The 16,529-nt window shown below is 55.4% G+C and overlaps 6 protein-coding genes across 6 annotated transcripts; 3 read left to right on the top strand and 3 right to left on the bottom strand.

Moving 5' to 3' along the window:
- Positions 1-230: 230 nt before the first annotated feature.
- Positions 231-3,760, top strand: JCM15063_001453 (WD repeat PLAP family protein; the record flags this gene model as incomplete). The annotated part of the gene is made up of 15 exons (XM_076677716.1): positions 231-558; positions 659-845; positions 930-1,039; positions 1,107-1,260; positions 1,332-1,483; positions 1,551-1,598; positions 1,667-1,779; positions 1,843-1,880; positions 1,950-2,073; positions 2,149-2,530; positions 2,597-2,667; positions 2,725-3,245; positions 3,335-3,407; positions 3,494-3,553; positions 3,635-3,760. The coding sequence occupies 15 exons, from the start codon at positions 231-233 to the stop codon at positions 3,758-3,760; spliced, it is 2,487 nt and encodes an 828-aa protein (XP_076535040.1).
- Positions 3,761-4,011: 251 nt separating this feature from the next.
- On the bottom strand, positions 4,012-5,272 carry FBP1 (fructose 1,6-bisphosphate 1-phosphatase; the record flags this gene model as incomplete). Its single annotated transcript, XM_076677715.1, has 4 exons — positions 4,012-4,443; positions 4,523-4,663; positions 4,733-4,988; positions 5,094-5,272. 4 exons carry the CDS (start codon positions 5,270-5,272, stop codon positions 4,012-4,014), a joined length of 1,008 nt encoding a protein of 335 aa, XP_076535039.1.
- Positions 5,273-5,972: 700 nt separating this feature from the next.
- Positions 5,973-6,993, top strand: FMP41 (Fmp41p; the record flags this gene model as incomplete). Its single annotated transcript, XM_076677714.1, has 6 exons — positions 5,973-6,011; positions 6,067-6,223; positions 6,286-6,440; positions 6,502-6,585; positions 6,657-6,774; positions 6,854-6,993. The coding sequence occupies 6 exons, from the start codon at positions 5,973-5,975 to the stop codon at positions 6,991-6,993; spliced, it is 693 nt and encodes a 230-aa protein (XP_076535038.1).
- Positions 6,994-7,175: 182 nt separating this feature from the next.
- JCM15063_001450 (uncharacterized protein) lies at positions 7,176-11,761 on the bottom strand (the record flags this gene model as incomplete). Its single annotated transcript, XM_076677713.1, has 10 exons — positions 7,176-7,373; positions 7,453-8,106; positions 8,167-8,406; positions 8,470-8,839; positions 8,905-9,086; positions 9,148-9,894; positions 9,964-10,746; positions 10,821-10,929; positions 10,996-11,127; positions 11,187-11,761. The coding sequence occupies 10 exons, from the start codon at positions 11,759-11,761 to the stop codon at positions 7,176-7,178; spliced, it is 3,990 nt and encodes a 1,329-aa protein (XP_076535037.1).
- Positions 11,762-12,217: 456 nt separating this feature from the next.
- On the bottom strand, positions 12,218-14,531 carry JCM15063_001449 (uncharacterized protein; the record flags this gene model as incomplete). The annotated part of the gene is made up of 4 exons (XM_076677712.1): positions 12,218-12,797; positions 12,863-14,077; positions 14,354-14,360; positions 14,516-14,531. The coding sequence occupies 4 exons, from the start codon at positions 14,529-14,531 to the stop codon at positions 12,218-12,220; spliced, it is 1,818 nt and encodes a 605-aa protein (XP_076535036.1).
- Positions 14,532-14,658: 127 nt separating this feature from the next.
- Positions 14,659-16,104, top strand: JCM15063_001448 (uncharacterized protein; the record flags this gene model as incomplete). The annotated part of the gene is made up of 1 exon (XM_076677711.1): positions 14,659-16,104. One exon carries the CDS (start codon positions 14,659-14,661, stop codon positions 16,102-16,104), a length of 1,446 nt encoding a protein of 481 aa, XP_076535035.1.
- Between the last annotated feature and the right edge of the window lie 425 nt (positions 16,105-16,529).

Below are 16,529 nucleotides of genomic sequence, written 5' to 3'. Positions count from 1 at the left end.
TCGAGTTTCAGTAGCTAGATGAAATTGATCGAGTTACTCCGCGGAAGCTCGCTTGAATTTCCCCTTTGTGTCTCGATTGACGAAGTGCAATCACTGCAATACAGTAATGCTAACAGAATACTTGGATCATTGCATGAGAGGAGTGCCAGCAATGACGAAGCGCGTGTGGTACCGGTCTTCTAGCTTCTCTGCAACGTTCATCGACTCACTCAACAACGATTCTCGAAGGGATGTCAAAACAGCAGCAGTTCAAGCTGTCAGCAACCTTGGCCGGCCATGCGACGGATGTACGCGCACTCGCAACCGCGCCTCGAGCAACCTCTTCCCACAGCTCATCTACATACTCGCCAGCGCGACCAGTCTTGTTCAGCAGCTCTCGAGATGGCACTGCAAGGTCCTGGGTCCCGACCTCGCAATTTCAAGCTGCTGCAGGAGAAGCGTCAACCGCAAGTGGGGGACCAGGTTGGACTGAAGGCCTCACGTTTGCAGGTGGTGCAGGTCACGAAGGGTTCGTGAACGCGGTTGAATGGCTTCCAAGCTTGGGGCAAGACGAACCAGGTACGTGACGAAGTTCAGAAATCTCTGTCTTTGCGGTTCCCGAAACCCGCATCATGATCGGATTGGAGACATTTCCCTGATTCGAGTGTTCGACATATAGGTTTCCTTCTGACCGCCGGACAGGACAAACTCATTCACGCGTGGCCTCTCCCCTCTCCTTCATCCCACGACCCTTCGACCTCGTCAGCGCTTGCGCCAAGTCACACTCTGATCGGCCATGATCACAACGTGTGCGCACTAAACGTTAGCGAAGATGGAAAAACCATCGTCAGTGGCAGTTGGGACAAGTAAGCCGGAGATTTCCCTATTTCCCTGGGCTCAAATGAGCGATTGAGACCTGATTCACCATTTCGTTCCTTCCTACGCTCCAGGACTGCAAAAGTTTGGAAAGATTTCAAGCTCGCTTACACTCTGGAAGGGCACGAGCAAAGTGTTTGGGCAGTGTTGACCCTTGACGGCGCAGAAGACCTTGTCCTAACGGGTACGCTCGTCAAGCTGCTCCAGGCGTGTGAGAGACTTGAATCCGACTGATTGCGATCGGCATACAGGTGCGGCTGACAATCTAATCCGACTGTTCAAGGGCGACAAGCTGCAAAGGACGTTCAGGGGTCATACTCAGGCCGTGCGTGCACTGGCAAAAGTCGACAAATCTGCGGGAGGCGGAGAGGGACAAGATCTGTTCGCAAGTGGTAGTAACGACGGGCAAGTTTGCAAAACTGTTCGTCTGGGGGAAGCCATACTGACATTCGTCAGTCGTTCCCGCACATCCTCAGCACGATCCGTCTTTGGTCCCTTCAAACGGGAGAGTGTGTCAAGATTCTCAATGGACATGACTCGTTCGTCTACTCGCTTGCACCGATACCTGACCATCTTGGAGGCGGACTCGTGAGTGGAGGTGAAGATCGAACAATCAGAATTTGGCGAGGTACGCCGCCCTACATAATCGATCATCCCCATCTGTTTCAGCACCGATTAATCGTCTATCGCAACAGCGAGTGATGGTGAATGCGAGCAGACACTCGTCGTTCCGGCCGTTTCAGGTGCGATTCTAGCGATCCCTACATTACCCCACGATCAGACCCGCGCTGATCTCGATGTTCTTCAACAGTTTGGTGTGTGACAGTGCTGGCAAATGGAGACATTGCAGCGGGCGCTTCCGACGGCCTTGTCAGAATCTTTACCAGAAGCGAGGAGAGAGTAGCCAGCAAGGAGGAGCTCTCGGTCTGTACCTTTCGCTCTTGAAATGCCTGGGAGTCCCGACTCATGTGGTTAACATCTGAGCAGACCTACGAGGAGCAATTGTCAAAGACAGCACTGAACGCGTGAGCCTGATTTGCTCACGAGAACCTATGAACGAGCGGCATCAGCTCAGATGATTTCTGTTCTTGCAGCTCCCAGGTTGGAGACCTCAAAAAGAGCGATATCCCTGGGACAGACGCGCTGAATCAACCGGGCAAGAAAGAAGGTGATGTCAAAGTCGTCAAAACGGATGCCGGTGTAGTCGAAGCCCACCAAGTAAGTTGTGGCCTTGTTGCGCATCTCAAAAGGGACGACATACCTCCTGACATGAAACACACTGTTTGTCTACAGTGGTCCTCGGCCTCGCAATCGTGGCAAAAAGTGGGCGAGGTGACGGATGCCGTCGGCTCGTCGCGCAAGCAGCTCTACCAAGGACAGGAGTACGACTATGTTTTCGACATTGACCTCGGAGGAGGGTCTCCCATGCTCAAGCTGCCGTACAACGTCAACGAAAACCCCTATGCCGCCGCCCAGCGTTTCCTGTTTGCGAACGAACTCCCGCTTGGATACATAGATCAGATTGCCGACTTTATCGAGAAGAACACGGGCGGAGTCAAGCTGGGCCCGACGGACAATGTCGACCCATACACCGGCGCGAGCAGCTACCGAGGGGCAGGTGCGAGCAGCGCAGGATCCGCAAACTCGCAAGGGTTCTCGGGTGACCCCTTCACTGGTGAATACAGTTCCATACGGCCGAGATGAATTCGAGAGCTTCCGCTGACGTGCAGTATTTCTTCAGGTGGCGGACGATCAGCTCCTCCCGCCCCTTCCTCACAACCTTCCCGTCCAACGGGCGGAATCCTCCCGCATGTGCGCTGATTTTTCCATAACTCTCGTAGCGGAAAACGGATCTGACCCAATCTACAGAGAACTTTCCTCAACTTTACGCAAGCAAACCTTCCCGCGCTTCGGACGAAGCTCACTCAACTCAACGAGCAACTTGCCACATCGCCAGCAACATCCTCCTTGGCGCTGTCGACCGTCGACTTGTCAAGTCTTGACAAGCTCATTACGTACCTCCTCGTCAGCCTCGGTAACCAAACTCAAGCCCCAGCAGCTCTCGGCGATGCCGAGACTGCTGTCGCGGACAAGCTCCTCGAGTGGCCTGTCGAAAGTCGATTCCCTGGGCTCGATCTCGTGCGCCTCACGTGTCTCACCTCGCCTACTCCGGCATCTTTCCCCGTCCTGCTGCAATCCGCAACGAATCCTCAAGAACCCGCAACGAATTCGATGCTCGCGCTGAGAGCGCTCGCCAACTTGTTCTCGCCGTTCATTGGCAAAGCGACCATGCAAAGTGAAGCGGAAGAAGTCGTTGGCATGTTGAAGAACCGAGGTACGGAAGGACTCAACAAGAATGGCAAAGTCGCCCTCGCGACTGTCATCCTAAAGTGAGCAGCCTTTGCCTGCAAGCCATTCAGATGCGGCAAGAGGATCCCGTGCTAATCTTGCTTGCCTTTGTGTGACCCCTCTTTTCCAGCTTCTCGGTCTTGGCAACGCAGAGGAACCTAGATGCGAAAGCAGTACAACCTCTCGTAGATCTTGCGGTCGAGGTGAGCCCATGCATGATCTGCGCAACGCGTCCAAGACTCAGACTGACTCTAGGAAGCAAACCTCTTGCGCGTGTCGATTCTCTCAGTTGCTCAAAGACACGGATGCGGAGGTCATTTACCGCACGCTCGTCGCTCTCGGCAACCTCGTCAGTTTTTCTTTTTTGTCCCTCTGACCAAATCTCGCTTTGTGCTTTCTTCTGAGCTGACGATTTTTGATGGAAACACAGCTTGTCTCTTTCGATTCTGCCGCAGCGCTCTCAGCAGCTCAAGTCGAGTCGTACAAAAAGGCGGCAAGAGACGCTGCGCAGAGGTCGGGTGAAGCACGCAGTCAGAATCTGGTCAAGGAGCTCTAGTTGCAATCGAAGATGCCTTTTATCTACCCTGCGCAAGGTTCCTTCTTCTGGGAGAACGGTTTCCAAGTAGATTGGTGGAGATTCGTTTTCGAAATAGATTGGTTGCACGATTGAAAACAAACCCCATGGCTCAGGCCATGGGCTAAGACTACACTGTACTGCTACTGCTCTTTTTTCGAGACAAGTCGAGGAAAACAGGCCAAAGGGAAATGGACAACGTATGAAAGGGTGGGGATCAAGATGGGTAGAGTCTATTGATAGAACTTGAGGAGATCCTCAACGTCCTCCTTCGATCCGAGGAATACCGGGGTACGTTCGTGAATCGTCTTGGGTTGCACGTCGAGAATACGTTCGCGTCCGGTCGTGGCGAGACCTCCGGCTTGCTCGATCAGGAACGCCATGGGGAATCCCTCGTACAGGATACGAAGTTTGCCACTCTTGGACTTCTTGTCTTCTGGGTATCCAAAGATGCCTCCGTACAACAGCGTGCGGTGCACGTCTGCGACCATCGAACCAATGTAACGAGCCGAGTACGGTTTGCCGTTCGCTGGGAACTTGATCGAGTCGAGGTACTTTGTCACGGGCTCGTGGAAGAAGAGCGCGTTGCCCTCGTTGAACGAGTAGATCTTGCCTCGGTTCGGAATGCGGATGTTGGGGTGCGTGAGGATGAACTCTCCAATTCCCTGGAAGGAGCGCGGCAAAGATGTTGAGGACCATAACTCTCAAGCGCGCACACAAGGATGCAAAAAGAGGCAAGCTCACGTTGTCGAGCGTGTAACCGTTGACACCTTGTCCGGTCGAGATGACCAAGTTGGCCGACGAACCGTACATGCAGTAACCAGCGACTTGAAGCTCGGATCCGGGACGGAGGACATCCTCTAGGGTACCAGTCGAGCCCTCGGCCTGAAACAGAGCTCGACGAGTCAGGGACACGACGAGCAGAAGCTGACAGATTGAAACGCAGAGACTGACCACTTTGTAGACACCAAAGATGGTGCCGATGTTGACTCCGGCCTCGATGTTGCTCGAGCCGTCAAGCGGGTCAAACACGACGCAGTACTTGCCGCGGTGACCGGCATCCATGAAGATGGGGTCGTCGTTCTCCTCGGACACGAGAACGGCGGTCTTGCCCGACGCGCGGAGCGAGTTGATCATGATGTCGTTCGAAAGGATGTCGAGTTTCTTCTGGTCTTCACCCTGCACGTTCGAGGTACCGGCAACTCCCATGCTGCACAGAAGAAGGCGAGAACGGGAATATCAGGATCCGAAGAGGACGGGGCGCGCGGTGTGGGGGAGACCCCGAATCGATTTGGCTGCAGATTGCCCAACTCACAGGTTGATCAGACCAGCTCGACGCACATTGGTCGAGATGAACTTGCACGTGGTCTGGATGGCGGTGAGGAGGAGCGTGAGGTCACCCGTCGCAATCGGATGCGTCTGCTGTTGCGAGAGCACGTGAGACGTGAGCGTGACGATCTCGGCGCTCGGCATTCCAGCGTTGTCTCCAGGCATGGTGGCAGAAGGTGTGTGGGCGGTGCGTTGGCGTTTGGGCGGGGGCGGAGCTGAAAGCGGGGTGTTGGTGACAGTCTAGGAACCGCGGCAAGCGAAAGATTAGGAATGTTCAAATGTATCAGCACAACGAGCTTACCGAGAGGACTGTAGAAGCAGAATCCAGGATGGAGAAAAGAGCAGGAGCGAGAGGGTAGTGTGCGAGTGCGCAAGTGGGAGCAGAGCCTTGTCCGCGCGCGATTGTCACTTTGGCCGGGAGAAACTCGGGTCGACGAGATCCCGGGCAGTTCCGAGGGTCAGCTTTTAACGCTTTCGGTCGTGTTGCATCATCCGTTCTACCGCAGAACCGGTCTTACTGAAGACACCGAGACGTGGACAGTGGGTATCGACGTTTAGTGCGTCGTGTAGGCGTCAGCGAGCCTTTGATACCCTCGACATGCGGCGGTTCCCCGGAGATGTCATCGCAGTAAACTCCCCACGCCCCCTGTCTAACCTTTGACATCAATCAGTGCTCAGTGTTACAGTCACTGCGCTTGTGAGCTCACACAGACGCGATCAGGACTGAACATTTGCAATCTCTTACGAGCTCGCCGCGGAGAATGCCTTAAGTGCGGGCGGGAGCGTGAGAGCCGTGCCGACGGCTGCGGGCGGCAACACGCCGCGGCTCTGCGTCTGCACCCGACTCTCTCAGCTGACCCTCACCATGTCAATCGCATCCCAATTCGTTACCCGTGGCAAAAAGGTAAACTTGTCCTGCTCGCGCCCGTACTTAACACTGACGTGGCTTGACTTGGCAGATTGTCGCTATCGGCAGGAACTATGCGGCGCACATCAAGGAGCTCAACAATGCGACCCCGACCGAACCGTTCTTCTTCCTGAAACCGACGAGTGCATACGCGCTGAGCCGAGAAGGTGCCGTCGAGATCCCGAAGGGGGTCGTGGTGCACCATGAAGGTCCGCATGGTCGTGTCTCGTTTGGTCTTCGCCGCTCACTGATTCGATTCGTTTTCCTGTAGTTGAACTTGGTGTCGTGATCGGACAAGGCGGACGCGACATTACCGCAGAGAAAGCGATGGACCACATTGCTGGCTATTGTCTCGCGATCGACTACACGGGTAGGAACATGCAAGACGCTGCCAAGGCGAAAGGTCTGCCCTGGAGTGCCGCAAAGGTACTTTATTCCTGGCTGTTCAAGTGGTTCGACGATAGACGGCTGATTGATTGACCCGCAGGGCTTTGACACCTCTTGTCCTGTCGGAGACTTTATCCCCAAAGACAAGGTGCAGGACCCTCACAAGCTCAAGTTGTGGTACAAGGTAATCCATCTGATCTGTCAGATTCCGAGTCCTTAGCGAAACTGATCCTTTGCCCTCGAGCCGTGCTGCAGATCAACGATGTGACGAAACAATCCGATTCGACCGGTCTCATGTTGTACCGAATCCCTCAACTGATCGAGCACGTTTCGGGAATCATGACTCTCGAAGAGGGCGATGTCATCCTGACTGGTACGTGCTCAGTATCGCCCTTTCGAAACTTTCCGCAGTCGCGCTTTTCGAAACTCATTCCTTCTTCTCGATCGTACAGGCACACCTCAAGGTGTTGGACCTGTCAAAGCTGATGACAAGATCACCGCCGGTCTCGAAACCGAGGCAGGAGAATCGCTGAGCGTGATTCAGCATCTCGTCAAGAACCGAGAAGGAGGATACCTCTTCAAGCAGAAGTGAACCTGCTTGACGTCCAAGGCGGTTGGAACAGCTACACGAGGATGTCGTGCAAGAAAAGAATATGCAAAAGAGAAGTACCATGTTTGCAGCAGTCCAACAAGAGAGTTACAGTACAAATCTCGTACAAAGCGAACGAATATACAGCGATTGTTGACAAGATTAGGAAATCCCGACCACCGCGCTTACACGATCTCTGATTCACCCTTGTCGTCGCTCGCCTCCGCCAGGGGTGCTTTCGCTTCTTGCGCTTGTGCAGGATCTTCGGAATCGGGCGACTCTTTCTTCGAGGAAGCAGCTTGTGCAGCATGGTCTTCATAGGGAGCGTGACCGGATGACGCGCTGGAGGAGCGGCTGCGATGTCTCTTGTGAGCGAGGACAATCTGTTGCACCCACAACGACGAGGATCAGGCATTGTCTCGACTGGCAGTCCGATATCGATATGCGGAAAGCGAGACTCACATCGTCGGCAGGTACTCGAACCGTTTTGCCTGCGACTTCGGCTTCGACGAATCCATCCTCGGTCAAATGCGCGTTGGGGTGCATCGAAGGTCCCATAGGTTCTTGCTCGTCGGTAGCCAGTTCGGCGTCGTTCTCGCGCGTGTCGTTGAACGCAGTGTCAATGTGCGGTAATGGTTTCTGGTCGATCGAGGCTGGACTCGCAGGTCCAGATGAACCAATCGATAGTCGTCCAAACATGGAGGAGCCGTCTTCGACTGTCGAGTCTTCAGGCTCGCCCCGACCAAACGAGGGTTGCGCGAATTCGAAGGCAGCCAGAGACGTATCTTCGTCCTGGACCGATTCTGGTAGCGAGATTGTCGGTCGGGAAGACTCGCTGAAGTCAAAATCGTCAAAGGCATCCATCGGTGGCAACGTGATCGAAGGGCCGGTGCCAAACGCGTCGTGCTCTTCTTCCTCGGCCGTAGCAAAATCGCCCCAGTCCTCGTCGCCCGGTCCTCCTGACAACGAGCCGGCGCCTGTCGAGTCGAAATCGCTTCCGAACGAGTTGTCGAATCCTACCGCGGCCTGCGACGAGGAAGACGCGACTGTCGGTTTGAACGGATCGCCAGACAAACCATTCTCGGTTGAGTTTGAGCCCTCGAATGGCGCCCATTCCTGAACAATAAGCGGATCAGTCACGAGCGCAAGACACTGATATGCAGAATCCCAGCTTACATCGTCACTATCTGAACCACCCGCGGAACGGAATGCGGTTGCGCCGGCTTCATCGAAGCGATCGTCAAACCCGAAAGTCGTCTGCTGAGAACGGGTATCGGTTTCTAGCGCAAAATCGACGTCCCTCGGGTCGAAGCGACTGCCTCCAAGCCAGTTGGCGTCGTCTTCGTCATCCTCATCCGAACTTCCGAACTTGTCCGTGCGGTCATTTGAAATGGCATTTGCGAGATATACAGAGAACTGGAAATCCTCCAAGTCAGTTTTCATGTCGCAGAAAATGTGGCGAGCGGTCAGAAAACTCACTTGGTCCGTCAAACTCGCTTCGCCCTCGCCTGCAACAGCCTTTGCTTGTCCAGGATCGTTACCGGCTTCTGTGGCTCTCATCGTTCGAGAGCTGTTCATCGGGAATTCGTCATCATCGTCAAATCCGCTCGAGTGGGCTTGTTCCATAGTCGGGAGTTGGAGAGGCACGGAGCCGGACAGAGGAGTCGAATCTCGCTCGCGCGTTTCTCGCAGTGTCGCTGCGACAAACTCGTTCCAATCAGGTTGCGGAATTGCCGATTCAACGACGGCGTAGATGTCGTCTGGATACTGATCGAAGAACTTGACCGTTTCGTCGGTGATGAGGGCAAGATGACCCATGTAACCAAGGCGCATGTTTGTTCGTTGTGCACTGCATGAACAAATGCTTCGTTGAGTGCACTGGCTCTGAACACCAAGCTCAAGGGCTACACTTACGCAGCTTCGTCGTTTCGTCGCTGCCCCGCGAGCAGTCTCTCACAGAGTCTTCCATCCAGGAAGAGCGAAAGTGCCAGCTGGCGATCGAGTTGTCGGTCTATCCGACCATGAAAGATTTGTTGAATAATGTCGAAGACAACGTTGTGCAAGAAGTTGTTCCAGGGGTACTCGAAGAAAAGATCCTGTTCCCGACGATCGTCAGTGTGAGTCCTCGAGCCGGTGAAGTTTCAGAGAGAAACTCACAAGCATAGTGTTGACTACACCATGTTCCATGAAGCGGGTCTTGAGTAGCGGTCCAGGTGCCAGGGGAGTGAGTTGAAGCTGGCGTGAAGAGACGGAATAGATGCTGGGTGTAGGTGGGAGATCGCTTTCGACAGTGTCGTTAGACATGATGCTGATCCTCCGCTGCTCAGTGTCTTCAGGATCTGAAACCGCTTCGACATCGTCTGTTGAAGCCTGATCGCCAGACTCGGACCCGTTTGCCTCTTTCGCTGTTTCTGCCCGAGCGTCGAGCTCTTCCTCAACTGCCCCCGATGTCTCTCGTTCCGAATTCAGGGCCGCCAATTCGATGATCTCTTTCAGCGCCTTGGCTTCACTCTTGGTCAGAACTCCCCCTGATTCTTCGTCGAGCGATTCTCTGCCCGAAGGTGTCGACAGGCCTGACGTCGAAGGTACCGAATAGTTGCCTGGACTCGTTGAGAATGACGATTTTGTGGCTGTCAGGCCGGGGCTGGCTGGCAGTTGCGCCGAGTTGTCCGCGACTTCTTCCTCCGGAATCGACGGGCCAGCAAGTGCCCGAGCAAGATCGTTGACAGATCTCCAGCCCGAAATAAGGTAACCATTCGAGTCGTAAAGTGCGCTTGCTGATTCGGTTCGGTTGAGGAGTGACATATTGGAGCAATGCAGCAGCTCTGCGTAAAGTTCGCAGATTCGGAATCGCTCGAGGGTCAGAGGGGAGAGAGGTCCTGCGGCAGTCTTGATCTTGGCAGTCTACATAGAGGCATTCCGTCTCGTGTCAGGACTCTGGTTAGGGTTTTGAGCAGAAGAAGCGAGACTCACGCTACTTCGTGGTTTGCGAATGAGCGCCTGGAGACCTCCTATCCGTCCGGAGATAGCTGTGAGCATGAGGCTCAAATCGACGACTGAGGGTCCCTTGTCGTCTGCTGTCTCGTCGGTCCCTGATATTGGTACGTCCTGCGCCTGCTGTCCTCCGTCAGCCTCGAGCATTTCCTTCTCGAGCGCATCTGCCTCTTTCCGACGAGCCCAAGCCAGCATCTGCTGCTCGACAAAGTCGGAATTGTTCTTCCTGATAAGGTCGACGAGCACGGCGATGGAATTGACGAGAGACGAAGTGCGCAGGTCGCGCTGCCGCGCTGACTCTGCATCGTCCGAATTTGCGGGATTGTTCTCCGGATCCTCGTCGTCACTGTCGGATGCTTCAACAACCTCGGCGAGCATCCAGTCTAACAGCGTTTTGACCGTCTTCCCGTCGGCGATTTGCCGTGCAAGTGTTGTATCCCTCCATTCGTATGCCGGTTCTTCTGCAGTTTGGGCTGGGCCGAGGAAGCCGGCCGGTCCTCCAGGTTGAGCCTTCGAGACCGCGGAGCACAACTCGATCACTCCCCTGAGCAATTCCTCGGCCGCAACATGCCCTGCTTTGCCGAGCCCAGAAAAGGGGTCGAGCATGCGAACGGTTTGTGTGACGGTGTGAGGTATCAGCGGGGAGGGTGGGCGCGAGACTCTGAGGAGTACGAGGAGCAGGTCGTTCAGAGACGAGCAGAACGGCAAGAGCGCGAGGAGTCGAGGGAGAAGATGCGGAATCTTGAGAATATGCTCGACGACCTGATCCGCGATAGGCGGCATCATATGTAAGCTGACAGTCCGTGTTTGGGGAAACCGAAATGAGGCAAGCTTACCTGCCTGCCATGAGGCCCGTCTAACAGGACGCCGTTGATCCTGGCCCAGAAACCGACTTGACCCGCTCTCGCAGCGAGTTGCTGTTCGGTGCTGCCCAACACACTCTCCCTGAAGCCGTTGCTGAGGATCAGTAGAGTCCGTCGGTATCAATCTTACTCGGAAAGCGAAACCCACCAGAACGGCAAGAGAAATGCTTCGGGTGTCGGACATTGATGCGGCCGCGAAGATGCAGATTCCGGTTGGAAAAGGACATCAGTCAGGTTGGGAGGACTTCCTGCAAGAATCTCGGTACACAGTCGAGGAAAGCTAGTTTGCAGCGAATCAGTACCGAACAGAGATTGATGACAAAAACGGAAGGGCCGCACTTTCCCCATTTTGTTTCGTCCGTGTCTGCTCCTGTCGCGGTCGGAGAGCTTCCTTCTACTTCGTCCGGACGATCTGTGTCATCGATCTCTTTCCGTCGTGGGGTACCGCCCATGCCAACGCGCTCGCGCTCTGTCTCTGCCTTGACCAAGTCGTCTGGGAGTTTCCCGTCTGCGAGGTCGTCCGGCAGTACGCCCGACTCGAGGAGGCTCCCTCGCCGATCCAGCTCGATACTATTACTGTTGGCGCTCGACTTTAGTTCCATGCCGCGACCGAGACCCCAGACGACCCATCCTCCAAGCCGCAAGACGACCTCGCGTCGCGAGAGGAAGTCGACCAACGGCACGTTCGAGCCGCTCTTGATCTCGTTGAGCAGGTCAGGTTCAGCCAAGATCGAGTCGAGCGCTGCGTAGTAAGGTTGACAATCGGCATCGGGTGGGGAGTTGAGCGACGAGGACGCGGGCGACGGCGACGGTTCGGCGGGGAAATCGTCCGGCGGCAGCGTCGACAGGATGTGGTCGATGCCGGCCGTACTCGGCGGCGCGGCGAACGCCGACTTGAACTTCCAGAAACTCATCGAGCGGGACTCGGTCGACGCGCTGGAGCGAGACTGAGGGTTGCGGACGAAACGAGCGACCCGCGAGTGAGGACCGGGCTGCGGCTCGTGTCGTTTGCTTGACGCTGTTGTGCTCCTCCTGAGCTAGTGTATCGTCGATAATGCAAATGAAGGCGAATTGCGCGCTTCGTTCCGAACGAAGCGTTATTATGCCAATTTCGAACGCCGCGGGTCCGACACGGTTTCGCAACACGTTCATGTAGATCTCACCGGCGCTCAATCTTTGCAATATGATTGAAAACGTACGAGTTACAAATTGTCGATTGCGAAGAGAATAAGAATGCAAGTTGGACGATTGAAAAACAAAAATGATAGATTGACAGCAACGGCTGTCCCAGAGCTGGTGAAATGCGAATGCTAGAGATTGTCGTGAGTTGAGATTGAATCCGGTTAGGGAGAGCAGGAATGATGAATGAACTATCGGTTCGACCGGACGATAGTTACCGTCCCCCCTTGATAATCGTCCTCATCCTCGTCGTAATGTCCAGGCAAGTAGACTGAATGGCTCCGCGGACCCGAGGCTTCTTTCGGTGCTCGAGTGGTCGGCTGCGAGAGCGATCGAGACATTTGCGACGACGAGTTCGCAACGCGACCCGTTGCATGCAGATCGTCCTCGTCGAGATCAACGGGGACGTCTGCGTCGCTCGTGTGTGCTGTATTGACGGTTTCGGGTGTCACCGATGCATTTTCGTCGGCGCCGTCGTCACCGTACATATCGAGAACGTCGTCATCCGGAGCGATATCCTCGGGCACCATGCTGTCCGTCTGCGGGACGAACTCGTCCAACTTCGCAGATTGCTTGGTTACATCGGCAGAGGATTCTTTTGATGGATCAGCGGCGGGCGTCGCGGGAGCTCCTTGTACTGCATCCACCAAAGAATGCGCTTGTTCGTCCCGTCGATCGCTAACGTCGACCGAAGACACGGGGGCTTCATCTACTGTAGCACCGGTAGTGCTGGTAGAGGCAGAACCAGGCTCGCAGGAGTGATCGGCAAGTCTAATCAGAGAGGAGAACCTGTGAGCATGCGATTCTCTAGGCCGTTCGAGCGTCAAGTTCCTTACTCGACCAAATCGACAGCGACATTGCAGTCCGAGCATTTCACTTTGGGCATCGTCGCGGTTTCCTCGTCGACTTCCCAAGTCGGGCGTACGGGGCGCGCCTCGTCGTCATCTTGACCATCCGGTCCCGGTCCATGCGCTGTCGGATCGAGCTCGTCGGCTTCGTACTGCGACAGTTCTCGGTTGGTCCTCTCAAGGCGTTCTTCGTCGCCATCTTGTCCGTTTCCCTCTTCGGTCGGAGTAGCAGCCTCTTCGAGCTTGTCCGACGAGGATCCGTTCTCACTTGAGGTCGCAGGGTGTCCAGACGCCGAGATTGCGTCGAGATCAGCGACGTCTTCAGGCGGCGCCTCGACGACCAAGGAAGACATCGAGGCCATTGAAGCGGTGCGAGATGGCTGTCGCAATGCATCGAGAGGGCCTTTGACTGGGAACGCTGGCGGGGTCGGTGGAGCCGCCGAATCATCTTCAGACGATGTCATCGATGATTGGGAGCCAAAGGAAGGCTCGATGTCAATCGTCGGGAACGCTGGCGGTTCTACTATGTCGGACGTAGCGAGAGAAGGGGTCAACTCGGACTCGGATGTTGTGCGGCCGCTTTCGCTGGCAATGCTACCCGTCTCGACATTCAGAGACGAAACGGACATGGCGCCCGGCGTGCGCGGAGCTTCCGAGGCTAGCAATTGTCCAACGTTGAGGGGCAAAGTTGTTCCCGCGAGTTGATTGGCTGCATCGTCGCGGCGGCCTGATGTTGCTTCGTCCAACTCGGTCACCTCGACTGCTTTATCCGATCCTTCACTTGTTGTCCTTCGGTCTAGGTCGAAGGATCCCGCACTGCCGGTTTCACTAGGAGGACCCGACGCGGTCCTTTTAGGTTTGACCACGTGTAGAGGAACCGGGGCTCTGCCGGCACCGAGACTCGCTACCCTTCCCTTCTCAGCTCCTCGCTCCTTCAGGTTTGACGGGCGAGCTGGAGCAAGACCGAAACTGCCTCCAACGGGCAGGAGCGGGTTCTCCTCTGCGTTGACCTGGAAGCGGGAGATCTTGTCACTGATTTTGGTCACTGCGCCTGTTCGTACTGCTGTGGGAGATGGAGGGCCGGATGGCGGGCGGTTCGAGGGAGAGTTGGGAGCGCTCCCCGAAGTGGGGTCCACCAGGTTCAACTTGGCAATCCTGTCTGCGAGAGAGCCCGTCGCTGGTATGGGCTTCCTGTTTGAGGACCTGCAGCGTGCGTTGTCAGCAGCAGCGAGCGGTGCGAGACTATTACGGAGCGACGGGCCGCAACTGACATCGTGGTAGGTCAGGTTTAGACAGAGCGTATCCTGGCTTCTCAAAGGGTGCTGTCTGACGTGTAGTGTAGGTGATGTCGAGGGTGCGCTTGATGAGCTGTCGAACGTTTTGTAGCCGAGAGAAGAATAACGCGTGTCGTTGTCGTCAGACTAAGAGGAAGACCTCAAGCTCACTCCGCTTGCGCACTTTTCTACGCGTGTAAATTACCTCTGATCTGCACAAACAGCGACGCAAGGCTGGCAGAATATCAGTTCTTAAGTGGAATATCTACTTCTTTGACACGTGACCCCAACGCGATGCGATACACGCGATTGATGCATAATGAGCGAATCAAGCCGGATCACTCCTCAGGTCATGATTAACGCGTACATAGCGAGATTTTCATGGCCTGGGTCAAGCTGCCGAATCCGAAGATTGCGGTTTCATGTGAGGAAAGGATGGACCTAAAACCAGAAGCGCAATTGCAAGACGCGGTCGCGATCGATTGTCAACAACTTACCGTTCTGTCAAAGATGTCCGACGTCGATGACTCTGACCTGCCCAACAAGAAGCGCAGAACGGAGACACAACCAGAAGTCCTCCCAACGGCTCCACATAATGCCGAGCCGCAACCTCCCGCCAAACCCAAGAGACGCGAATTCAAGTGCTATTGTGGCCCGTGTTACCGTCAAGGAGGCGAAGCAGGGTTCTCGCTTGTATCAGAGAAGACGCTGACCGCGCATCGGAAGAAGCACAAAGAGGAGCTCACCGAAGCGTATCATCTCGAGTTGGCCAAACGCAAGGCCGAAGGCATCGGGGGAGGCGGGGCTCAGCACGCGCAGCGTGTTCAAGGAGTGCACATTGATGACGGATCAGGCGTTGACTGCGGAAGCATGACGCTTTCGAACGACCGCCCGCCGCGTCGATATGGACCGGCATTGCGCCGTAACCTGCCGGAGGACGTCGTTGAGGAGCAGTTTCAACAAGAAGCAGCGGAAGAGAAAGAAAGGCAGAGAGAGTTACGAGCAGAACGAGTCGCAGAAGAAGCGGCGAAAGAGGCTGAGAGAGGGACCGCTGTCGAGGAGGACGAGAAGCAGGAGGAATCGCTTCGAGCGGCAGGTTTGTCCCGTTCACAAGTCTTGATCTCTCGTGACCCTGTCCTGTTGCTGATCCCAAGTTGGTCACTAGAATCGCAGGGCCTAGGTCGGTCCAAGCTTGAGATGATCAAGCTGCTCAATTTCAAGCTCAAACATAACCTCACGCCCGAATGCATGGAGGATCTAATTGCGTTGCGGCCACAAGTGCGGGGAACGGAGGAGGAGGAGGATATCACGCAATACGAGCTGTTCAAACTGCTTGCGCGCCTAAGTCATACGAGCATGAAAGAGTACGATTGCTGCCGCAAGTCGTGTATGGCGTTCACTGGCAAGCACGTACAAGACGATATCTGCGCGATCTGCGGAACCTCACGATGGGTGGAGGGATCTGGCAACCAGAAGAGCGCCACTCGATTCTGGTACTACAGCCTGTCGGAGCAGCTCAAGTCTCGCTATCGCGACCCGACCTACGCAGAGATGGCTCGTTATCGAGCCAAGTTCTGCCGCTCAGAGGAGGTCCTGCGTGACGTCTTTGACGGCGACTTGTACCAAGAACAACTCAATGCGAAGGTCAGAATCGACGATGAAGAACTCGAATGCAGATTCTACGAGAACGACGTCGACGCGTGCATCGGCATCCTTCTCGACGGTTTCCGAATTTTCGACCGCGACGAGCACAATTGCTGGCCTGTCCTCGCCATCGATTACAACCTTCCGCCAGCCGAGCGCTACAAGACCGAGAACGTCCTCATCGTTGCACTCATCCCCGGTCCAAAAAGCCCGAAGAATCTCAATTCATTCCTCCGTCCATTCGTGGATGACACCAAAATTTGGGCCCGGCACGGCAGCGGTATGTCTCCTTCCCTTCTCTTCATCCCATGAACACGCCCTCAGATCCGGGGCGGCTCGGCTGCCGCAAGGCGTGGTCTTGATCTCGACGACGCCGACCGAGGGGCCGGACGACTCAGCGCCACGTCCGCTTGAAGCCGTCAGACGTGGTCTCGAAGTCGATGGTACAATGGTCAGGCTGATGTGCATGCTCTCCACGTGCCTCAATAGTCATTTGGGACGCGGTTCTGCAAACAACCATAAAGCAGAAGATTTTCATCTTGCTGTGCTCAGGAGATATGCCCGCACTCGCACTTTTGATGTCGATGAAGGGACATAAGGGTAGGTCTCGCTTTGCTTCTGGCGCCCCATCCCTTGCTTGCTGATCCTTTTGACTGACAGGGAAATGTCCGTGTCGAGCGTGCTCTTTTGTGGGAGCGAAATTGTCCACGGCACCCGGCAATCCAGGGTCTGTGCGG

Source organism: Sporobolomyces koalae, assembly GCF_050403365.1.
Source record: "Sporobolomyces koalae JCM15063 DNA, S_koalae_JCM15063T_v1_ctg10, whole genome shotgun sequence".
Classification (NCBI taxonomy): domain Eukaryota; kingdom Fungi; phylum Basidiomycota; class Microbotryomycetes; order Sporidiobolales; family Sporidiobolaceae; genus Sporobolomyces; species Sporobolomyces koalae.
This window is presented reverse-complemented; position numbering and strand designations above follow the sequence as displayed.